The 27,074-nt window shown below is 33.2% G+C and overlaps 1 protein-coding gene across 1 annotated transcript; it reads right to left on the reverse strand.

Annotated features, from left to right (window-relative positions):
- Nucleotides 1–988: 988 nt before the first annotated feature.
- LOC120352767 lies at nt 989–22,113 on the reverse strand. Its single transcript, XM_039434963.1, has 7 exons — nt 21,993–22,113; nt 17,161–17,266; nt 11,922–11,961; nt 8,827–8,916; nt 6,734–6,815; nt 3,395–3,554; nt 989–1,667 (listed from the first exon to the last, which is right to left on the reverse strand). Exons 1-6 carry the CDS (start codon nt 22,034–22,036, stop codon nt 3,479–3,481), a joined length of 438 nt encoding a protein of 145 aa, XP_039290897.1. The 5' UTR covers nt 22,037–22,113; the 3' UTR covers nt 989–1,667; nt 3,395–3,478.
- Nucleotides 22,114–27,074: the final 4,961 nt, after the last annotated feature.

Raw genomic sequence — 27,074 nt, forward strand, 5'->3', positions numbered from 1 at the left:
TGTGCAATTCTCTTCATCTTGGAGTACTTTCCCTCCTCCCTGATATCATCCACCAACTTCACTCTTTTTGTCCCAGCACCCTCCCTCCTTGCACAGTCCCTTCCATTGTCTCCACAAGTAGTCCGCCATGCCTCAGCAAGTGTCCCAGCCAGTTCCGCTTACGTCTCCTTGTCACTGCCATAATATTCCTTTCCTCTCCTTCTCTACGCAGTACCTCCTCATTCCTCACTCTATCCATCCAGCTGATCCTCTCCATCCTCCTCCACACCCACATTTCAAAGGCCTCCAATCTGCTTTCTGAGAGTCCAGGTTTCCGCTCCATAGAGAGCCACGCTCCACACAAAACACTTGGCCATCTTCTTCCGCAGTTCTATTTGCATTTTGCTACTCACCAATCTTCTTATATTGCTGAATGCCTCCTTTGCTCTTGCAATTCTCACTCTTACTTCTAAATCACATCGCAAATCCTCTCTAATCATACACCCAAGGTACCTGAATGATGACACCTGTTCAATGTGATGCAATCCTATGTTGATTGTTGCTTTCTTTGGAGTCTTGCTGATCACCATACTTTTTGTTTTCCTCACATTCACTCTCATCCCATACTTTTCACAACAGTGATTGATATGTTTTTTAAGTACTAATAACTAACAATAATTCAAGCAATACAAGATAATAGAATATTTGAAAAAAGTGAATTTATGATAATTTAATATGGTTAATAAGATACCATAGAGAAACAATAGCGTAAGTAGATATCCCATGGTTTTCCTTTTTGTGTAGTTGAGAAGTTGATATTGTGGTAATTATTCATATTGAATGAAAAAAGACTAAGAAATTGTCAAAAAACCACTGATTTATTGATAATTAGAAAGACCGGTTTCGGTTATGATAATTGTCAATCTCTGATAAACATTGTCATTGTTTATCAGAGATTGACAATGGTGTAATAACCGAAACCGGTCTTTCTAATTATCAATAAATCAGTGGTTTTTTGACAATTTCTTAGTCTTTTTTCATTCAATATCCCATGGTATAGGGAATTTATGTCGCAAGTTTTACTGTTCAAGCAGATCTCAAGCATTACTGTCGATTAATGTCAATTTTTACTGTCTTGTTGGGGTGATAGTGTATGAATGGCACAATTTGAGAGACTACCAGCGTCACACAGCTGCATAGGAGAGAACTACGTGATCTATCGGCTTGAGATAACAGTAAAAGTTGCGACATAAACGCCCTATACCATGGGATATCTACTTATGCTATCGTTTCTCTATGAAGATACTAAGCACACGAGATTAAAATAAAATAACGAAAGTAAACATAGCCAATAATTCAAGCGATACAAGATAATGCAATATCATTTGTCAAAAATCGAGAATTTGCATTTTTCATGAATTGCATTTTGTGAAAAGTTAATATATGATAATAAAATATGATTAAAATGAGATACCAAGCACACAATATTAAAAATAAAATGACGAGAGTAAACATAACTAAGATTAAAATATACTATACTATTCAAGCTATTATTTTTCTCATTTGGAAGTAATTATCGATTTCCATTGTAGATTCTCCGGTTGATTCAAAATTGTAAGCTATATTATTCATCTATGTTGAAGGAGTAGCAGCAACAGCTGGATTCTTTTTTATAGCCTCGTACAGTGCTGAAATAGAAGAAATTGATTATTATCATATTGACAGAGTATTTTGCAAAAGGAGAACAATATAGTATCTCAAGCTTGTTCTCCTGGATAATTTTTTTTGCTGAGGGTGATGCCCACATGAGCTCTAGGCTTGTGCATGGGTAATTGGGCTGATGAAAATGAAAGATGAATGGATCTACAGTTTTAGGTGGGTCCCGAACCACCTACAATAACAATAATTGATAACAACAACTAACAGTTGGATAATTGTTATTAAGATAAGGTAAAGAATTTCTTCGAATTGAACGTTTCTGGAACAAGCTGCTTAAAAATGAGAGAGAGTGAGAGATGAGAGATTGATTGATTATTTGCCCTTATTAGGGCGGAGTTAGGACTCCAGGTACTCACTGCCACAGAAAGAGTAAGTGAGAGAGAGAGTGAGAGAGTGAGAGAGAGAGAGAGAAAGAATGTGAGAGAGAGAGATTCATTGATTAATCTTTCAAGTTGTAGTAACTAATAAGAGAGAGCGAGACAGTGAGAGAGAGAGATAGACTCCAGTTCCTCACTGCCACAAACTGAGTGAGTGAGGGAGAGAGAGAGAAAAAAAATGAGAGAGAGAGAGAGAGAGAGAATAGCCAATGGGAGATGAGTAAGAGAGATTTCAACTAATCACAAGCTAACTAACCAAAGACAGAGTAGAAATTTAACAATCATGGAAATCATGACAATAACCAATGGGAGTTGATGTTGAAGAAAAAGCAGAAGAATAAAAAGAAGAAGAAGAGGAGGAGGAGGAGAAGGAGGAGGAGGATGAGGAGGAGGAGGAAGAATAAGAAGAAGAAGAAGAAGAAAAAGAAGAAGTAGTAGTAGTAGTAGAAGAAGAAGAAGAAGGTGGTGGAGAAGAAGATGAAGTATCTCACTTTAAAAGGCTTCAACTCCTTCAATTATAACAATTTATAATTTTTAAACACATGATTCTGTAGGTAAGTTTATTTACTTCAAAATGAGTCCTATGTGAAATTCACTTTAAATGCACGGTTGAGGAGTTACAAGCTAAAAACCGCACGAACTGCACAATATTCTATTCTCACAGACTTCAGGATCTCAGCTGCTCCCAAAGCTTAGAACAGCTTCTGGCAGCAGAAATCGTAACTAAACGTCACCAGCAACTCAGCAAACGGGAGCGCTCTCCCCATCTAGCGGCAGTAATTGTAACTAATCTGTACATTTATTCAGTTTTTCGTGAATTGTGGTGTTATTGTGAATTTTCAGGTAAAACTGCATATGCCAAAAGATGTAGAGAATAAAACGGAGAATAAATTATGTCATATCATGTTTGCTCGTATCTTCTCGTATAAGGCTGAAATAATTAAAATAAACTCGTTACATAAAATTAAACATAGCTATGTTTGAGACATGGATTAAAATCACTCACATAAATGGTTGGTCATTGCATGTCCTAAAAAACTCTGCCAATTGTAAAAAAAAACTCCTGAATATATTCGTGTTTTAATTTAATTCTTCTTCTTCTTCTTCTTCTTCTTCTTCTTCTTCTTCTTCTTCTTCTTCTTCTTCTTCTTCTTCTTCTTCTTCTTCTTCTCTTCTTCTTCTTCTTCTACCTCTTCCTCTTCCTCTTCCTCTTTCTCATTCCTTGATCCCTTATTCCAACCGCAAATCAATATAGATGAATAGATATGGGATAGATATAAGTAAATATATATATTGATAAATGAATCAATAAAACTTACCCTGATAAGGAATGGATTGTTCAATCAACTTCTGTGCCTTCCCAGCTTCGTCGATGAGTTGATCGGCCAATGTTTTTTGAAATTTCAGTACAGTCCGGAGACTTTCATCGTCGTACCGTGAACATTGGGCCGGCATAGTTCCAGAGCGGCTATCATAACCCTGCAAATTAATCATAAAATTCAAAATATAATATTTTTCAAACAAAACAACTAAAGTGAGTCTACTTATAGCATATAGTATTGTCTACCTACTCTAATTGAAAACAGATGAATATACTCTAGAAGAGTGTCAATCCTTCTTGAACTCATTTCAAATTCACGGAGATTTCAATTCAATTTTATTTTTCATGTTATGCATCGTATTTAATACAATATTAACACAGGTCATAAACATTTCATCAAACAATACATTACAAATGTCACCTCAATATACATGTAATATAGTCTATATAATTAAAAAACAAAGTTAATATCACAGATGGAATTATTGTAGTTGAATAAACTAAAAATCTGGTGTTTCCTTGCTCTTATGAAAATTGATCACCTGACGCTAGTGTTCCCGCGCATCTCGAGTCTACTATTCAAAGATTTGAGCCAGCTGGTGACAGGGCAACAACGCTGGAGACACACATGAGGTCTGCTATCTCTTCATAGTAATGATTTAATAGAATCAACAATAATTTGCAATTGAATAATCACATTTTCTCGAATTTAAAGCTTATTTTCAATTTTAGGTGAAAATGTTACTGAACATTAATTATAGAGATTTTCATGCTCAATCTACTCCACTTGATTTTTTTTGTTTCAATTGTATCTGAAGCCTGATAATTGGGAATATATCTGCATTGATGGGGCGGAGCTCCTGAAATTTTACAGATATGGGACTTGTGACAGTTGATAGAGCTTATCGAAGACTATTTTAGGTATGAATTTGATCAAAATCGTTGGAGCCGTTTCCGAGAAAATCACGAAAAACCCTGTTTTTGGCAACATTTTCGCCATTTTAGCCGCCATCTTGAATTGCATTTGATCGAAATTGTTCGTGTCGGATCCTTATAGTGAAAGGACCTTGAGTTCCAAATCTCAAGTCATTCCGTTAATTGGGAGATGAGATATCGTGTACACAGACGCACAAACACTCACACACACACACACACACACACACACACACACACACACACACACACACACACACCACACACACACACACACACACACACCACACACACACACCACCACACACACACACACACACACACACCACACACACACACACACACACACACACACACATACAGACCAATACCCAAAAACCAGTTTTTTGGACTCAGGGGACCTTGAAACGTATAGAAATTTAGAAATTGGGGTACCTTAATTTTTTTCGGAAAGCAATACTTTCCTTACCTATGGTAATAGGGCAAGGAAAGTAAAAACAAAGTTAATACCACAGATGGAATTATTGTAGTTGAATAAACTAGAAACAGTGGAATCAAAAGTCTCCATTACCACCATAAAAGTAGAGATCATAAAATTAATTTAAATTTCAAGTTTCTAATTACTCACAATATTCTAATAATAAATTACTGAATCAAAAGTTCACCAATGCCATAAAAACATCTCTCACTTAACCACAATTTCAATTTTTTCTTGAAGACTATTTCAGATTTAGCCTATTCTCCTCTAGAAGTGACTCGAATAATTGGAGTTCGGATAATTTACTGGAGATCTACTGCAGTTTATAATACAGAGTGACACAGAATAACGGAAACTTTTGAAAACGTCATAATACATTAGTGGAAAGTGCAAAAATAATTTTATTCAAACTTATGAAAAGTTCAAGACTTGCCATTTGAGAATTATTAATAATATCCATCACTTTTTGACAATTACTTTTTCAAGATGGCTTCCTCCTGCACGAATACACTCTTGAAATCTGTGTTGACGATTCCTCATTGATCGCTGCAACATCTGCGTTTCCTGGTCCCATGATCTGTCCACCTGCGATTTCCTGTTTGTGGAGTTATCTCAAATCAAACGTTTCCACAACTTGACCAATAACTGTGCTTGAATCATAACGGACAATTCAAAATCAAATAAATAATATCCCAGTTGCAATGTTGCAGCAATCGTTCAGGAATCGTCAACACAGATTTCAAGAGTGTATTCGTGCAGGAGGAAGCCAGCCATCTTGAGGAAATAATTCTCAAAAAGAGATAGATATTATTTATAGTTTATTCTCAAATGGCAAGTCTAGAACTTTACATTAGTTTGAATAAAATCATTTTTGCCCTTTCCACTAAAGTTTTATGACGTTTTTAAAAGTTCCCGTTATTCTGTGTCATATCCTATACTTTTTGTTCATACTCAGTATTGATGAAGGGCCTAGTGTCCGAAAGCGCTACACTAGAAGCTAAACTGTGAGTAGAAGCTAATAGCTTTTATTTATATAAATACCTGACCGCTATGTCGTAATTAATTGTTCAAAGTGATTATTTAACAAGCAGTTCGTAATGGTTGTTCCTAATCAAATGGCAGTTCCTAATCAAACATTGAAGACTATACTTTTTCATAGCCTTCAAGCCATTCTCCAACGGTGGGGAGTTAAAAGAGTATAGAGCTATCTGCTTTGTCTAATGACATACAAGGATAGCAACACCAATCTCAATTAGGTGCTAAATTATTTAAAACAAGAATCTCACTATAATATAGTACTCATTTATTATTTTTTATGAACACATGTAATTATTTCTTGTAAAACAAGAATCTCACTATAATATAGTACTCATTTATTATTTTTTATGAACACATGTAATAATTCCCGGAGCTGGGAATTTCAAGTCCTTTCTACCACTGAGCCTCGTATGGTGGGGTTGGAATATGGTAGGGAAAAAATGAAAAATACAAAAAAATTTATTTGGCGGAGCTGGGACTTTCAAGTCCTTTCTACCACTGAACCTCGAATGGTGGGGTTGGAATGGTAGGGGAAAAATAAAAAATAAAAAATATTTATCTGGCGGAGCTGGGACTTTCAAGTTCTTTCTACCACTCAACATCGAATGGTGGGGTTGGAATGGTAAAAAGGAAAAATTCTTTATCTGGCGGATCTGGGACTTTCAAGTCCTACCACTCAACCTCGAATGGAAGGATTGTCTGAACGGAATTCTTATACAATAAATAAAAAAATGAATAAATAAGTCTTTTATTGAACGAAATTGATTAAATTTTTTAAAATAATCAAGTGAATTTTAATACATCTTTATTGTCAGCGTTTTCTCCTTGGCAGAGTGCCGTCAGGAGGCTCTTATACCGTACAATAAAAATACTATAAAATACACTCACGTAGCTTGATTCCTTATGAGAGATTTGAACACTTCCTCTTCAAAAATCCTCGGCAGTTCTTTCATCAGAGTATCAACAATAACTGAAAACAAACAACAAATTCGTTTTTTTACTAATAATATACCATACACAATAATAACGGGTGATCCAGAATAACGGGAACTTCTAAAAACGTCATAAAACATTAGTGGGAAGGGCCAAAATTTTTTTATTCAAACTATGTAATGTAAAGTTCAAGACTTGCCAGCTGAGAATTATTAATAACTTTGTTGAAGTTCTGACACTGTGTTACTAGTAAATATTTGAGAAAACACTTACTTTTTTTGGAGTCTTGAGGAATGCATTTCACTCCTGAAGAGGAGCTTCATCAGCCTGATCAGCCTGATCTTCATCAGAGGCTGATGAAGTTCCTCTTCAGGAGTAAAATGCATTCCTCAACACTCCAAAAAAGTAGGTGTTTTCTCAAATATTTACTAGTAACACAGTGTCAGAACTTCAACAAAGTTATTATAAAGTGTTTCGTCATGGAAAGCAACTTCAATTATTAATAACATCCATCACTTTTTGACAATTACTTCTTCAAGATGGCTTCCTCCTGTACGAATACACTCTTGAAATCTGTGTTGACGATTCCAGAGCGATTACTGCAACATTTCAGCTGGGATATCGTTAATTATTTCTATTTGAATTGTCTGTTACGATTCAACCACAGTTATTGGTCAAGTTGTGAAAACGTTTGATTCGAGATAGCTCCACAAACAGAAAATCGCAGGAGGACAGATCATGGGACCAGGAAACGCAGATGCTGCAGCGATCAATGAGGAATCGTCAACACAGATTTGAAGAGTGTATTCGTGCAGGAGGAAGCCATCTTAAAGAAGTAATTGTAAAAAAGTGATAGATGTTATCAATAATTCTTAAATGGCAAGTTTTGAACTTTACATTAGTTTGAATAAAATCATTTCTGCCCTTCCCACCAATGTTTTATGGTGTTTTTAAAAGTTCCCGTTATTCTGTGTCTCTCTGTATTAAATTCAGTTAATTCAACTGAAATAAAAAAATATTATATTATGTCATTTGAAGTTACATTATAGTAGCTTCCCATAATTTGTTGATGTTCAAATTTAAACAGTCATAACTTCAAAAGTTCTAGATATTATAAAATTAAATTATTTATATGAAATTATTCAGGCAATTGATATTTCATGAAATTTTGTAACCAGAAGTATTTTTCAAGAATTAACTGCTCATAGACGGGGAAAGTTAAGACGGCACGAGAATTGTCTTCGTGTAGATAAGAGTTTTATAATGTTGAAGTTGTTGATTCAAATGTTAAAATACAGACAGAGTGAAGACCCCCTACTACACAGAAGTTGGAATAAATTATACACAATAAAAAAAGAAAATTAACCGTTAAAGATGGAAATTTTGTATAGAAGTATTGGTACCATTATGGTAATTCTTCATTCTTTATCCATTATTGATACATACAAGTAAATGACAGGGAGAGAGAAAATAAGGTAACTTTTTGTGTAGTTGAGAAGTTGATATTGTGGTAATTATTCATATTGAATGAAAAAAGACTAAGAAATTGTCAAAAAACCACTGATTTATTGATAATTAGAAAGACCGGTTTCGGTTATTACACCATTGTCAATCTCTGATAAACTCGTGTTTATCAGTTTATCAGAGTTTATCAGAGATTGACAATGGTGTAATAACCGAAACCGGTCTTTCTAATTATCAATAAATCAGTGGTTTTTTGACAATTTCTTAGTCTTTTTTCATTCAAAATAAGGTAACCTCGTGCTATTCCTCTTTAAATTTAGATAAGGTAACACATAGACCGAGATAGGTCAAGTCTTGTAGTTGTTCAATTCACAAAATTTTCAGTTCTTTCACAAAGTAGATTTTTAAGTTTAGATGCTTCAAAACCGAACATAGAAGAAATATTTCACAATATTATCACTAGAATAGGAAATATTCACATATAATATAGAAATCATTTTGCAGGAGCAAAAACAAACTTGATTGAAAATTGAACTTGATATTAAATTGAATTGTGATTTATTTTGATTGGAGAAAATAATTACAATTGAGAGGATGACGTTTATTCCAGTAGTCCACTCGTTCTTTGGGTATTTTTCCATGATTTGTTGATCCTTCAAGACATTTATAGAGCCCTGAAAAACAGGAGCAATATTAATAAAAAAAGAACACATTTTTATCGGTCATATGTTATGGTAAGCTATATACGGTATTATGTCGTAAATATATTTATCAATTGCAAAGGCTATATAGTAAGACTATTTATCGTTCATGTCGTTAACCTACGGCTCAATTTCCATTAAATATGTTCTATTAGAATTATGGAGATCTGTAGATGACAAGAAGAAGGTTGCTATAGTGAGGTTCACGTTTTAATGGCAGTGTTTGATGATTATCAATGGCATTGCTATCCTTGTCTATCATTCAACAAAGCGGATAGCGCTATCTCTTTCTCGCTTTGTTCTGATGCTAAATCGTCTTTCAACAATGTAGAATTAATAAACAAATTATTTCATCTTAATTGTTATTATGAAAAATCATAATTAAATTAATGAAAAATTTAATTTCTTGCTTAATAAAATATAATTGATTATTCTAAACGAGAATGAACAGTTAATATTACATCAATAAACATGTATCAGCTACCGTCTATAGAAGGCATTGACAAGACTGAGGATCGGCAACGTTGTTCTGCTATCTTTCTCCACTGCCATTATAACGTGGACCTCACTAGTTATAGCATCACTTATTTGCTATTAAAATAGAACGACAGTCAAAGTTCTTCAATAAAATAATCTTATTCACTTATTGTTACTAGTAGCTAGTAGGTACACTATACTATAGAACTCTGATTTTTACTTTCCTTGCCCTATTACCATAGGTAAGGAAAGTATTGCTTTTCGAAAAAATTAAGGTACCCCAATTTCTAAATGTCTATACGTTTCAAGGTCCCCTGAGTCTAAAAAAGTGTTTTTTTTTTGTTTTGTCTGCATTTAAACGCGTCTGGAGTAGAACAAAATAAAAAGCAGAGGGTAATAGCAGAGAATAGCTATAGATTACAGATGAAAATTACCGATAAATTGCAATTATTCAAATGCTAATAAATTAATAATTATTATTAAACGAAAATCTAAATTAAATGCTGTAAATCACCCCGGAGACTTCTGCTACTGCAAATATTGACGACAGGGTAAACAGGGTCGAAGTCAAACGAGGCAAACGACAGTCGAGACCTGCGACATTTGAGGCCAGCGACGGTAGAGGACTCCTGAAAAAGAGGCCTCAAATGACGCCTCCGTTAGGCGACAGTTGAGAAAAAGTGGCCTCCGGTAAACAGCTGATGGAAATTCAATGAGCGCTATACTATTTCAAAAAAACTGGTGTGGCGCACTCACACAACTTCCCTTGCCGTTATGAAAATTGATCACCTGACGCTAGTGTTCACGTGCATCTCAAGTCAACTATTCTAAGATTTGAGCCAGCTGGTGACAGTACTATAACGCTGGAGACACACGAGGTCTGCTATCTCTTCATAGTGAATGATTTAATAGAATCAACAAATTCAAATTCAAATTCAAATTTTATTCAATCCAGTTCACAATATTTACAAATTATGAGAAAAAATAATACAGCTTAACAATATTAGAGTAATAAGTTAATATTTTATAAAGTACATAAAAGTCTAATTTATTAAACAATAACATCAGACAAGAATTCGAACATGCTAAACCAGGACTAATTTGTGAATTTGGATAGAAAAATACTGCTTGCTGAGATTACAAAACTCTACGTCTGCGAGCAGGAATGAATGTATGATAATCTATGAATTTATAGAGAAGTAGAAAAATATAAAAAGAAGAAAGAAAGAAAAATTAGCAGCCAATCACTCACACATTCACACTAACCATGCTCACTCTCCAATTCCAGCTCATTTAGCCAATGCATAGCCACCATTATCAGAGTATTTTAACTAAGAAACCACATTGAATAAGGTCTCTAGATAGTCAGGCATAAGACCTCTAAGCCATCCAAGAACTTTTGTTTTAAAAACAAGTCGATTCTGTGTTCTCTTAATTTCAAGAGGAATATTGTTGAAAAACTTAGGGCCGAGAAATACAAACGATTTCTGGAAACAAGTGGTATACGATTTAGGAAGTCTTAGTAAATCAGATGTCACTCTCCTAGTTTGATAACTAGGAACATCCCTGAACAACGCATGACCACAGTTTCCAGACATAACATAGAACATATACAATACTTTGAAAACATATATTCAGATATATCTGAGAGGCAAGCATCTGAGACTCTGAAAGATAGGAAAAGAATGTTCATATCTACCCTCCTTCTTGATGGCACGAACTATGGATTTTTGTATAGTTATTAAGGGCTTCAAGTGACTAATGTAAGTGGAGCCCCAACAATTTATACCGTAGCTGGTTTTTGAATCGACAAGTGCAAAATATAGCTGCCTCAGGACACTCATACGGAGAAATTTATTCAAAAAGTAGAACTTCCTCAGCATTAACAACAGTTGCCAACAGATGCACACAGCGTGTACACAGACGCACATATATTCACACACATACATACCAATACCCAATAACCACTTTTTTGGACTCAGGGGACCTTGAAACGTATAAAAATTTAGAAATTGATGTACCTTATTATTTTTCGGAAAGCAATACTTTCCTTACATATGATAATAGGGCAAGGAAAGTAAAAATTATTTGTCAACTAGCTGTCTACCCTGTCGCCAATATTTGCAGTACCTAGCAGAAGTCTTCGGGGTGATTTACAGCATTTAATTTGGATTTCCGTTTAATAATAATACTACATAGATTGTTTATTCTATGATATAATACAACACAGGTCTATGGTAGAACTACAGTATGTCACATTGTATCAATAGAACTGCAGGTCAGATCATCAGCTAAAAAATAAATAAAATGATCAGTTCAACATAAATATAAATAGCTTCCCAAGTTTCAATGATCAATTATCAAATTCGGTATAATTGGAGTAAACATAAAATTCAAGATCAATTTTAATTAAGTTAACATGAGTTTTGAGATTAATATTAAGATTGAGAAATTTGATTGCTCTAATAATATTATTTGGAAAACATTGAAGTCTCACTTACCATCTACAGCATTATCAAGCGGAGACTTGTTCACATCGACCTTAAATTTTAAAAATGTAGAAATTATTAATAGTTCAATTTAGAGAGAAAGATTTACATAGTGTAGGCCTATACCTAACCATTTTAAAGATTGAAGAGACTTGAGAAATTGTCGAAAAATCCACTTTATTCTAATAAAAATTGTTATTTCACAGTTGAGATGTAGAGACTTGACAACATTTCAATTCTCTTCAATTATGGAAATGTTTCACAACATCAATATTCACTCTACAAACTTAATCGTTTTAAAGATTATATGATTTCTTGATACAATATTCCGAACTTACTGATCCTTAATCACATTGTAAGAAAAATGGGCTACCGGTATTTATTAATTTACTAGCAGGAACCCGTGCTTCGCAAGGATCTATTTTCAAACTTGATAATCTGAAAACTTGACGTAATGAAATTTTAAAGAACTTAAAATAGGCCTATAACCATCCTTGGTTAATTAAGAATCTAGCCTATAAGCAAAATTTCAAGTTAACTAGTCCAGTAGTTCAGACGTGGTGATGCGTCAAACATAATTAATTTTCCTATCCCATACGTGTATAAGCCAACTCTTTATTTTATTATAGATATATGGTTAACGACTGCAAGAGATAGGAGTGTGGAACAGAATAGTTGTGAAACTATGATAGCGCCAGAAGTGTCTCAAACACAATAGTAGGTACTACATGAACTTTTTGAAAGTGATTTAAAAAAGAAATGTTAAAACAACAGAACTGAAAGTTGTCAACCTTATCATTCTACCTCCATTTAGAGAGGCTTTTGTTTGACCCGAATGAAATCTTCTATATATATATATATATATTATATATATATATATATATATATATATATATATAAAATGAATGTCTGTTTGTGTGTTTGTTTTCTATGACTTGGAAAATACTTGACATAACGGCATGAAACTTTGGGAATATGTTGTGTGAATATTGGGGATGGTTTCTGACCAGAAGTTTTAATAGGGTGGCTAATAATGATCATTAATTTATTAATCTATTTTACAGACCTATGTTTTCGAAATTGTCGGCCTAGCGGCTACCGAAGAACGGAAAGATGATCATGATTCAAGATCATATTGAGATAATATGATTTAGCATCTAAAGCTACCAGCTGTAATAAACACGTCACCCTATGATAAATTGTGTAGGCTACTGGTATTACAACGGTAGTTTGGAGTTGAAGTGTAGTTGATTGGTATCAGCTGTAGGTAATGGTTTCTTAGAAGACCTATACAAATAATTATCACTCCCCTATCATTGAGTAACCGGAAAATGTTGGGAAAAAATTATTCAGCTCATGGAAGAGAGTTGTTCATATTGCATTTATTATTACTGAAGAATGTCAGAATAATTCACAATTTTTTTGAATTTAGCTTAGCTTATTTTCATCCTGAAAATCCTAAAATGGAAGATGGAAAGATTATGTAATTCCTGGTGATAATTCATCGTACATCGCATATTTCCTGGACCATCTATTGACAATCAACAACTATGAAAACATTGAACTCATCTTTGAAAACTAATTTATCCTATCACTTTACTTTTAGATATTACTACCAATTGATTGAGAAGAATATGTTTTTGGAATAATGAATGCTGCAATACTAAGCACATAGGAAGTCCGTATTTAGATGTAAATGAAAATATTGATTGTCAGATAAATTTCATGATTCACCAAATAAAGTGAAGTGTACATTGACTTTTGGCGGTACAAAGTTCGCCAGGTAAGCTAGTTGTAAATAAAGCTTTATTATTGAAAGTCAACACTGAAAACAGACAGGCTCAATCACCAGGAATACTATAAATTCTGTGAAGGACCAGAGCCATTAATTTTGATTAGTTTAATCACTTACATTATGGACAATCAATACATATGACATTTATTAGCTACAAAATAAAAAACTTTGATTGAAGAGACCCCAACTACTACAAAATGAATAACCATTTAGATCAAATAAAATATATTACTCACATCTCTCATCAACTCGTACTTCTTGTTCACAAAATATTAACACAAAAATATGAGTTATATTGAATGAACTCACGGCTAGTACTCAAGTTTGTCTTTTTCTGGCCATGCTACAAATGAATATAGGTTTATGTTTGACATCTTGTTTTTGTAATCTTGTTGTCTATTAAGAAATTTTTCAAAGTGATTTTTTTTGCAATAAAATTTGAAAAAAAAATTATCAACAAACTCCTAACCAAAGAAAATATCTGTGCTCTGTTGTAATCGGAATGTATGAGTCTCATACAACAATGGAACAAACACGTGGCAAGCTAGCGCTTTCGATTCATGGAAAATTAAATTTGATCAGCTGATTGATGAAATTATTTTAAGCTTTCCAATGATTATAACATATGTTAGAATATCGTCAATTATCTCATTTCCATATGGCATTCACCTTACCATGTTCATAACCTTACTAGATATGATCCTTTTTCATCCTTTGAAGCTCTTAGAGGCAAAATATCTCAAAATCCGTTCTTAGTGCGCGTCTAGCATGTTTGAAGAATATTTGTGCAAAGTTTCATGTCTGTAGGACAATTAGTTTGAGCTGTAGTGTGATTTTACATAAAAATTTTCGAAAAATGCCCTCTCCTGGACCCCCCCTGTGCTCCTGATAGAAATTTTTCTGCATAGATCTAATTTTTTTTCGTAGCTGAACAAAAAAGTTCCTCAAGACTTTGCTGTGCAATGAGCGGTTAAAAAGTACAAAATTTTTTTTTGGGGGGGGGGCAGCTCCCTCAGGGGGGCAAATTTCTGAAAATCCTTTCTTAGTGGATTTTTTCAGGCTACCATAAACAATCGTGCAAAATTTCAAGTTTTTAGGCTCAGTAGTTTGGGCTGTGGTGTGATTTCAGTCTGTCGGGGCTTAGCCTTTTATAAGTATAAGAGATTGAGAATAATACATTTCATGAAAAAAGTACAACTCGAAGAGGTTTACAGCTAAACGCCAAAACAAACCTCATTTACACAAAAAGTATGCCACAAATTATTTAGAAATAATATTATCAAGAACCTAAAATGATGTTATTTGTAAATACAGAATTTGATTATATTCCATGATTTTCATAGAAGTTGAATAAGGTAGTTATATACCACCAATCAATTATAAAGCTACTATATTCCAATCTATTCCGTACTAAAAAATTTAATAGTCTACATATTACAAAAATTATGAAAAATAATTATAAAAATTATGGCATTCAGAGGCAAATATCCGGACAGATCAAAAATTGTTATTAATGATACAGTTTTGGAACAAGTTTCTCAATATACATATCTAGGAAGTGACATTAGTTACAAAGATGAATTAGATATTGAGAAGAAAATAGGAAAGTTACAAATGATTTGTGGAAATATCAGCAGGACTTTGGGTAAAAAAGCTAGAACAGATACAATTATGAAATTTTATAAGGTAATGGCCGCTCCAGTCCTCCTCTATGGTAGTGAATCATGGGTTACTACAAAGCCACTTGAAAATAGAGTGCAGGCAGCCGAGATGAGATTTCTCCGAAAAACCAAGGGATGTGACAGAAGAGATCATTTCAGGAATGAAGATATTAGGAAAGAATTGAAAATCTGTAGCATGAATGAAAGAGTTAAGGAGAATCGGCATCAATGGAGGGAGCATGTTCAAAGAATGTCAGCTGAAAGAATACCATTTAAAGTCTATAATTATCATCCAGTAGGCAAAAGAGATGTTGGCAGACCACGCAAGCGTTGGCAATAATAGGATTTTTTATGTTTATTTGAATAATTGGCTAGATGTGAGTCGGAACAGGTTAAAGCCTAATCCTTGTTTGTAAGAAGAAGACATATTACAAACAATCTATCACCTCACGTTATAATATCTAGATTTAAATAGATTTCACCAATATATTTTTACTGTGGTCATCTATTATACTTTTAGTTTTACATTAATACTTATCGTATAGTTTATTCATGTACAGTGCTATTTTGTTTTGTATCACAATGGGTCTTGTTAGACTCAGTGGAAATTGTCATATTGTATAAATAAATAAATATAGTATTATGATAATGATCAAATCTCATTCAAACCAAATCAAAATAGTTTATTGTCTTTACAAAACAAAATTTGTATAACAAAGTGAAATACATTTAAAATGTGTCACATTCATCAATAAATTGATAAGTATGGTAACGTTTTTGATTAATTTGAAAATCCACAACTGTTGATTTGATATTGATTGGATAATAGCATAGAGAAACAATAGCGTGAATAGATATCCCATGGTATAGGGCGTTTATGTCGCAACTTTTACTGTTATCTCAAGCCGATTACTGTTGATTATTGTCGAATTTTACTGTTTTGTTGGAGTGAGAGTGTATGAACGGCACAATATGAGAGACTGCCAGTGTCACACAGCTTCACGGGAAAGAATTACATGAACTATCGGCGTGAGATAACAGTAAAAGTTGCGACATAAACGCCCTATACCATGGGATATCTATCTATCTATGCTATTGTTTCTCTATGATAATAGTTACTATAAGCTGCGTTTACACCAAATCTATTAACAAAATGTTAATGACTTAATCCTTATAAATTCTATTAGATTGAACATAACTTTTCATACACATGATGAACATATGTGTTTGTTAAGTTCCGTTCAATCTAATAGAATCTATAAGGATTGATTTAATAACATTTTGTTAATAGCTTTGTTGTAAACGCAGCTTTAGAAAACTGGACTTTCAACTCCAAAATGAGAATTCGTCAAAGGCTTTAGTGAGCTGATTAGGCCTATTTCATATTTTTCAAGAAAATGAATATGATTTTAAAAAACATAATAAATTATAGAATCACATTCTTAGTAGAAGAAGAAGAAGAAGAAGAAGGGGAAGAGGAGAAAAAGAGAAAGAGGAAGAAGAAGAAGAGGAGGGTGAAGAAGAAGAAGAAGAAGGAGAAGAAGAAGAAGAAGAAGAAGAAGAAGAAGAAGAAGAAGAAGAAGAAGAAGAAGAAATATTTTCTTGGAAAATACAAAATCATTTGCTCACAAAATTATAGTAAGTACGGTGATAAAATAAGACATATGACACTAACTCAAATAAAAACTCTCATGTGATATAGCAGTCTTTGCGGGATGGTTGGAATCTGAATATATCTAATCTCTAAATACTTGAAAAGAAATATAACAATTTATAGATGAGCAAAAAAACTTACAGTTGCAGGAGTTGAAGTTCCTTGATGAATATTTGCAACTACCACCAGAAGAAAAATTATGATGGACACCATGATTACGCTTTTCAGGAGGTAGGTGTGAAGAAATCTGGGAAAAGTGAAGGGAAATTCATGAAATTTTCCGAATAATCTCGTACCTATAGACACAGAAGAAGGAAACTGTGTTCTTCTCTCCGTGCTATAGGCCAGAGAATATCCTAATCATTATAAAGAGTAATCATTAATCATTACGGTATATAAAATCCTAAGATTTTATAATTTCATTATAATTTTTTATAATTTCATTTTATAAGATCCTAATCATTATATAAAATTCTATTTTATATATATTTTTTCTTTTCTACGTTTCTCAATCTTTATATTCTCTTACTCATGCTCGCGAACACACGAAAGTCTTGCGAGCTACACATTCTTTTGTACTCTTTATTTATTTTATATTTTTGTGTATTTAAACTATGTAAAATGTGCAAAGAATGAATAAATTGATTGCTTAATGATTGATTGCTTGCTTATAATTTATTATGAAAATAAATGAAAATATTCTTTGGTAGGCTGAGTTGGGAATAATTGTCTTCTATTGGATAAATAAAGAGACATTATTCCACTGGACGTGTCAAAAAGGGTTTGTGATTCTATTCTCGAATATCTTAATTAAATATTTCAAATTGATTCAAGTGATTACTATTCAATTGAGTAAATTCAATTTCTGAAGTGAATTCTATTTTTCTTTCAAAATTACCATGCAAGTTGAATTTCAAAATTTAGTTGGTTGAAAATACTTTGTTATGAGACATCAATATAGAATTTAAGAATTCGTACATATATTGATCGACCGAATAAATAGAACCTTGTTGTTGGTTATCCATCTTGTTTTCACTATTATTATTACTATTAAATTTTGTAAAACTTTAAAGCGAGAAAAACACTCACATTCTTTGATGTGCAATACCAGCACGAAACGGACGTCGCCAAATCAAAGAATGTGAGTGGTTTTTTCACTTCAAAGTTTTACAAAATTTAATAGTGAAAATAAAATCTATTCAAATCAATTAAAACAAAACCAAATTTATGTATATTCTATGGAACAAAAAAGTATCATGAAAGTAATTAATTTCAATGGAATTAATAATTGTCAAAATTCAATTGCAACTTTAAACATTTGGTTTCAGACCAATTTATTTTTGGAATTGGCTACTTTTATTCTTACTGTAATTGATAAGAGTAATCTACCCAATCTTAAGAAACATAATTGCAACATTTTAACAATTTAGTGGACTATCTTTTTGACATCAGTCATAAACTATGAATCCTACATTATAATAGACAGAGTGAATACATGATCAAATTCATGTCTATGCATATATTTATTTAAGGCTGTGCAAAGGCTAAAAATAAACTTTCTACTCGTGATATTTTTCAAAGTTTTTCGATTTGTATATCATCAAGCTATCAATATGAAAAAGTTTTCTCAGGAAAACATTTTTTTTCTGATCATTACTTTTTGAGATATGAGCGCCTAAAGTTTAAATTTTTGGGACAGAACATTTCAAATTCGGTAAGAGATAGATCAATGAGATTTAGAGGATTGATTCGTTATGGTATTTTTGATCTAGTAAAACAAAAATATTCTGAAAATATCAATTTTTAAAATAGTTATTCAATTTACTAAAAATAACCAAAAATAACTTTTAGTCGAGTTATTTTTGGTAAATTGAATAACTTTTTAAAAAATTGATATTTTCGGAAAATTTTTGTTTTACTGGATCAACAATACCATATAGAATCAATCCTCTAAATCTCATTGATCTATCTCTTACCGAATTTGAAATGTTGTCCCAAAAATTTAAACTTTAGGCGCTCATATCTCAAAAAGTAATGCTCAGAAAAAAATGTTTTCCTGAGAAAACTTTCTTATGTTGATAGCTTGATTATATACAAAACGAAAAACTTCGAAAAATATCACCAGTAGAAAGTCTATTTTTAGCCTTTGCACAGCCTTAAAGCTGTAGGTCTAATAATACAATAGAAGTAGTTTAGCCTATAGAATTACATGAGAATATCATAATTGCTCAACTTAAAAGTAATAGCCTAGAACTATAATTTATTGAATTACATTGGAATTTGATATTTTTTCTAGGCTTAAATTGGTGGGAAGCACCTACAACGTATTTTCAACCAAGCCGTGAAATTCTAAGAGATAAGAGTCCGATAAAGGGAGGCTTGATCACTACCGGAGGTACTCAAGATAGATCAACCTTGAGGTTTTTTGTTTGTGTGGTCAGATGTTCTCTTGAACAAATATAAATAAATAATAGATAATATGCCCTGGGAGTAGTAAATAGTAGTATTATATGCAGTGGTACAGTGGTACCCTGAACTACATTATTATATCCATTTATTTATTGTAAATATTTCTCAAAATATTTTGTTGCAAAGTGATTTTTTCCAAATATATAATCTACTGAAATATATAATCTATGATCTATTTTTTTTTGCAAGTAGGCTTGATTTACCTTATAATTCACATCCAACAATCATAATTTTTTTGTGTATAGTGAGGTCCACGTTATAATGGCAGTGAAGAAAGATAGGAGAACAACGATTAATGTGCTAAATTGGCTAATACATAGTGATAATTTGTATTTATTTTCAAATTTCTTGCGATATTTCATAATAATAATTATTATATAATATAGTAATAAATGTTGATTGTTGAATCTATGTGTGTGTGTGTCTGTTTATGCATTTCGAATAAATTGTTAAATACATAAACCTTTACTGTACCTGTTCAAAAATTATGTAGAATCTAAAACTTTTAAAAAATGTGGATACTTTAGCTGTTCTTTAGTAATTTACAGACTTCATATTAACATAGTTAACAGTGTTTAACATATTACAATGTTTCCAGTAACATAGTTATTGGAAATCAATGAGATGTTAGACTATAGTGAGGTCCATGTTATAATGGCAGTGAAGAAAGATAGGAGAAAAACGTTGCCGATCCTCTGTCTTGTCAATGCCTTCTAAAGACGGTAGCTGATACAGGTTTATTGATGCAATAATAAAAGTTCATATGTTCATAATAGTTTAAAATAATCAATTATATTTTATTAAGGGAAGAAATTATATTTTTCAATAATTTCATAATTGAGATGAAATATTTTGTTAATTAATTTATTAGTTCTACATTGTTAAAAGACGGTCTGGCAACAGAGCAAAGCGAGAAAGAGATAGCGCTATCCGTTTTGTTGAATGGTAGACAAGGATAGCAATACCATTGCTAATCAAACACTGCCATTATAACCTGGACCTCACCATACACAAAAATATTATAATTGTTGGATTTATGAATTATATGGTAAATGAAGCCTATATCTGCAAACAATAGATCTTAATTCAGTAGATTATAATTATAATTGGAAAAATTCACTCGGCAACAAACTATTTTGAAAAATATTTACAAGAAATAAATGGATGATATAATATAATTATGCAGGTAGTTCATGAACAGGTGCAGGTGAGTCCTTAGTTATCCACCACATATAAAGTTTGTTAAGTAATAAAAATCAGCCTGAATTAACAAGCAACATTGTAAGAATAGAACGAGAAAAATCGAAGATCATCATTGAATATACAGTACCAATAACTTCTTATTGATCCAATTTCAAGTACCGTACATAAAATTCATTAAAGTGATTAGGGCAGGTATAAAAAGAAATAAATTACCCAAACCACGAATTCAAAAACTAAAAATCAGTGTATTTGATAGCTCAATGTCTTTTTTCTTTAGGTCTACTTTTAATATAAATTAAAATGACTTGAAAATGTCATTAATGTCCGAAACATGTTGTGATAAAATCATTTAAAAGGGTACTGAGATTTATATTTTTATTTATCTCAATGTCTTTTTATCCGATACTAGCCGTCAGGCTCGCTTCGCTCGCCATATCCGTCTAGCCAGGGGGCTCCGCCCCCTGGACCCCCGACTGGATCGTCCAAAAATGAGATCAGCGGGATCGCTTCGCTCGCCTGCATGTAGACCTCAGCGGAACCTCTGTACCGAATTTGAACGTATTATGTCAATTTGATCTCGGAAAACACCTGTTACTATATCGGCGTATCTTTGGCGAACAAAATTCTTCCACCTCAGCTAAACCTGTGTACTGAATTTTTTAAAATATATTTCCATCAATTATTGAAAAAGGTGAGGAAACGCAGAAAAGCTGAGAAAACTCTAATTTTAGGCGTATCTTTGGCGTTATTACTTAATGCCAACCTGACAACATTTTTAATTTAGTTACCAGAACAACTGTTTCGAAGAGGTACTCTCTCTAGATTATAGTTCTATATTAACACATGGTATGGACATTTCAATTATAATTCTAAGATATTGGAATAAGAAGAATATACATGCTAAAAGACGAACTTGAAACCCTTAAAAACCACCCTTAGAGTTGGAATATCGCCAAAAGATTTCTTAGTGCGCCTCTAAGGGGCCAACTGAACATACCTACCAAATTTGAACGTTTTTGGTCTGGTAGATTTTTAGTTCTGCGAGTGAGTGAGTGAGTGAATCAGTCAGTCAGTGAGTGAGTACCATTTCGCTTTTATATATATATATAGATAATATTATCACAGATCATCAGCCACGTAATCAAAAATCGAGCCACATCAGCAATAAAACACAAATCAGTAAACTTGAAATTCAGTAATGAATCTGAGTCAAATAATGCACTACCGTATAGAGAGAAGTGCATAATGCAGTTTGTCGTGAATTAGATGAATCTAAATTATTGGTTAAAAAATGTACTTACGTGTATTGAAGTTCTGCCACTAAAGAACAAGTCTGATGCAACATATCGCTTTATAATAATTGTCTACCCCTTCCATTTTTTTTTGAAACCAATTGCATCACTGTCTGTGAACGTCAAATTTTGAAAGATGCAGATTTTCTTGATAATATTCATCTCAAACTGTCAGCATTGATTGAATGGGAACTATTGGTGTTATTCATAGGGAATACTGACAGATAGGAAATGAATCTAATTACAGTAAAATTCACTCAAAATTGACAGTATTAGTTGAATACTAGGGGAGTAGTGTTAGTATTTATCAGTAATATTGACAGTATAAAACGAATTTCAGTAGTGTTGAGAGACATTGTTGCGAATAAGTTTCGTCTCATTATTTTTAAAAGTAGAGGCTTACTAAGTGTCTGCAAGTTGACCTAGTTTTGAAGCTTAATGCAAAAATGGTAAGGAATATACTTCAAAATCCTATACTATTAAACGAGCAATTTCTGTTTATATGTTTGTATTTCACCGGATCTCGAAAACGGCTCTAACGATTCTCACGAAATTCAGAACATGGTAGGTTTATAATATAAAGATTAGATTGCACTAGGTCTCATCCTTGGGAAAATTCGCTGAAGGACATTAAAAGGATAATTATTATTCAGGTTTAAAGGTGATGGTTTCTTGATTCATTCCGAGCTGCTTTGTATTAACACACTTTTTTATGTATTTGAACACGACATGCAGTCGATTATTAAGTAAATATTAAACACTTTTACTTACTGACTGGAGTACTTTCAATCGATCATTTTCAACAGTGTAGACCGGAAATGTTTTGATGGTTAGGAAAGATTTGTGGTGTTTATTATGTGATCAAAATAGTAGGTTTATAATATAAAAATTCGATTGCACTAGGTCTCATCCCTGGGAAAACTCGCTGAAGGACATTAAAAGGAAAACTATTATTAATCCTATGGAGTGGCCGTAGTCGAGTGGATCAGATGCTGCCTTTATGATTCAGAGGCCCCGGGTTCAAAATACAACACCGCATAACAGAAGAAAATTGAACAAAGCAAAAAAATCTGGTGTGGCGCACTCACACAACTTTCCTTGCTGTTATGAAAATTGATCACCTGACGCTAGTGTTCCCGCGCATCTCAAGTCTACTATTCAAAGATTTGAGCCAGCTGGTGACAGGGCAATAACGCTGGAGACACACATGAGGTCTGCTATCTCTTCATAGTGAATGATTTAATAGAATCAACAATACTTTGCAATTGAATAATCACATTTTCTCGAATTTAAAGCTCATTTTCAATTTTAGGTGGAAATGTTACTGAACATTAATTGTAAAGATTTTCATGCTCAATCTACTCCACTTGATTTTTTTCGTTTCAATTGTATCTGAAGCCTGATAATTATGAATCTATCTGCATTGATGGGGCGAAGCTCCTGAAATTTTTACAGATATGGGACTTGTGGCAGTTGATAGAGCTTATTGATGACTATTTTAGGTATGAATTTGATCAAAATCGTTGGAGCCGTTTCCGAGAAAATCACGAAAACCCCTGTTTTTGACAAAATTTTCGCCATTTTAGCCGCCATCTTGAATTGCATTTGATCGAAATTGTTCGTGTCGGATCCTTATAGTGAAAGGACTTTAAAATCCAAATTTCAAGTCATTCCGTTAATTGGGAGATGAGATATCGTGTACACAGACGCACATACACTCATACACACACACAACACACACACACACACACACACACACACATACAGACCAATACACAAAAACCAGTTTTTTGGACTCAGGGGACCTTGAAACGTATAGAAATTTAGAAATTGGGGTACCTTAATTTTTTTCGGAAAGCAATACTTTTCTACCTATGGTAATAGGGCAAGGAAAGTAAAAATTCGATTGCACTAGGTCTCATCCCTGGGAAAACTCGCTGAAGGACATTAAAAGGATAACTATTATTAATCCTTGGAAAAAAGCTGATAATAATTATTTCGTCGTCTGTTGATGATGGAAGTGAATGAGCGAGTTCATGTGTGTGGGACTGTGTCAAAATTATGACTCAGCTGTTGAACTTTTGCAATCATTCAATCAGGTACTTAGTGCCGGTTGCAAAAAATCAAGGTATTTTCAATCTTGATTAATTCCAGTAGATCCATCTTTTTGAAATGGTCTTCTCCGATCTGGTTCACGTGAAATTAGTCAGGATTAAAATTTAACCGGCTTTTGTGCAACCGGGCCTTTGTGAGGGAATTTTTTGCATTCCTCTGGGAATTAATCTCAATTTACTGTGATTAGATAGAACATTTCTGTATGAATGTTATTATAATTTCTTCTTTCGTAATATTTTTTTAAACTCTTGTACTCCAGAGCGAAGCTCGGTCCCCGATAATGTATTTTAAAAGGCTAGCTAGATGAGATGAATGCTAGAGTTTGATTCTAATACTCTACAAAATAGAATTATTGGATTTGTATTTTTGAATTATTAATTATTGAAGATATATTTTTCCAACAATAAGATTCAGTGTGATCAACTTTTATCACCCATCATCACTCTAACTGGCAATTTTCAAATCCTAACGCCCAACCAGTTGCACAAAAACCTGTTAAATTTCAATTACGATTAAATTCCAAGAGAACTAATAAGAGAAGATTTTTCGGGAAAAAGGCTTATCTTATTGGTTCTCGTGGCATTGAATCAGGATTTAAAGTTAACATACTCTTTGGCAACCAGATGTAAATATATTATGTATAGCATGACTTGAATTGCCCCAAAATACAACACCGCATAACAGAAGAAAATTGAGCAAAGCAAAATAAACACTTCTAGGGTTTACACCAAAGTTATTAACAAAATGTTATAGATTCTATTAGATTGAACGGAACTTGACAAACACATAAAATATGTTCATCATGTGTATGATAAGTTATGTTCAATCTAATAGAATCTATAAAATAGTTATTTGTGCAACTAGTGCGCAAAGTGACAGTTTGCTGCACCGAAAGAAACGTTTACGCCCGAGCCGTAGGCGAGGGCGGAATGGTTTCTTGAGTGCAGCAGAGGAACTTTGCGCACGTATTTCACATTAAGTTTTCCTACAGTTACCATTGAATATGAAAAGTGGGTAATTATGGGTAAAATTGCCTGAAATCCATCAAATGTTTTTCTGTGTAATTTATTATGATAAAAACCTTAATTATTGTCAAATTGAATAAAAATGTTGTCCTTGGTTATAATATATACTTAATAATTTGCTCGTTGTGCTTCGTTGCACCTCTGCTCACTATAGCAGCCCACTCAATGTTACCAACTTCATTTTGATTTTGCTGCACTGTTGCTCCATATAACTACTAAGTATTTTGCGTTGCCATGTTGCAAATCTGGAGTGCAGAAAAATTTTTCCCGCACTAGAGCGGAAAAGTGATTCTTTGCGTTCTGTAATCAGTGCAGCAATGGCCACTTTTCAACGTAACTGTAGGAAAAATAATTTATTAACATTTTGTTAATAACTTTGGTGTAAACGCAGCTTCAGGGCCGGTTTCCGAGCTCGGGATTCAGTCTAGGTAAGTTCTAGACTTTAAACAGCTGGAGTCAGAAATTGGCTTTCCGAAACGAGGCGTAGTCGCAGTTTTTATGATAATCTTTATTTTCAAATTTCTATGATTGGAAACGTTTTTCCTTGACGAAATGAAACATTCCTAAATAATTCAAAATGTCTGGAACTTTACACAATTTTCTCTTCATTTTATCTAGTGTTCAATTTTCTAGTTTTTACTTTCCTTGAACTATTACCATAGGTAAGGAAAGTATTGCTTTCCAAAACAAATTAAGGTACCCCAATTTCTAAACGTTTCAAGGTCCCCTGAGTCCAAAAAAGTGGTTCTTGGTATTAGTCTGTTGTGTGTGTGTGTGTGTGTGTGTGTGTGTGTGTGTGTGTGTGTGTGTGTGTGTGTGTGTATGAGTGTATGTGCGTCTGTGTACACGATATCTCATCTCCAATTAACGGAATGACTTGAAATTGGAACTTAAGGTCCTTATAATATAAGGATCCGACACGAACCATTTCGATCAAATTCAATTAAAGATGGCGGCTAAAATGGCGAAAATGTTGTCAAAAACAGGGTTTTTCGTGATTTTTCGGAAACGGCTCCAACGATTTTGATCAAATTCATACCTAAAATAGTCATCGATAAGCTCTATCAACTGCCACAAGTCCCATATCTGTAAAAATTCAGGAGCTCCGCCCCATCAATGCAGATAGATTCCCAATTATCAGGCTTCAGATACAATTGAAACAAAAAAAATCAAGTGGAGTAGATTGAGCATGAAAATCTCTACAATTAATGTTCAGTAACATTTTCACCTAAAAATGAAAATAAGCTTTAAATTCGAGAAAATGTGATTATTCAATTATTGTTGATTCTATTAAATCATTCACTATGAAGCGATAGCAGACTTCGTGTGTCTGCAGCGCTATTGTCTTGTCACCAGCTGTCTCAGATCTTAGAATAGTAGATTTGATATGCGCGGGAACACTAGCGTCAGTTGATCAATTTTCATAACGGCAAGGAAAGTTGTGTGAGTGCGCCACACCAGATTTTTATGATAATCTTTATTTTCTAATTTCTATAATTGGAAACGTTTTTCCTTGACGAAATGAAACATTCCGAAATAATTCAAAATAGCTGGAACTTTACACAATTTTCTCTTCATTTTATCTAGTGTTCAATTTTCTAGTTTTTCGAAATTTAATTTAAGCGTGGACTGCGACTACGCCCCGTTTCGGAAAGCCAATTTTCTGACTCCAGCTGTTTAAAGTTTAGAACTTAGCTAAATCCCGAGCTCGGAAACCGGCCCTAAATGATTGAAGTAGGATTTTACTGAATAAAATTATGTTTTACTTATAAAAATGTTTGATAGATTGTGTTTTGATTGCCACACAAAGGACCTATGGTACAACAAAATTGCATATATTTCGTATTTTTCCAAAACTGTTTGAGTAAATTCTGTTTGAGTTTCAGGACAACTTACTGACTAAGTAAACAAAGCCATCATGCATGACAGGTGGTTGATGGTGACGTCAGCA

Source organism: Nilaparvata lugens, chromosome 8 (genome assembly GCF_014356525.2).
Source record: "Nilaparvata lugens isolate BPH chromosome 8, ASM1435652v1, whole genome shotgun sequence".
Classification (NCBI taxonomy): Eukaryota; Metazoa; Arthropoda; class Insecta; order Hemiptera; family Delphacidae; genus Nilaparvata; species Nilaparvata lugens.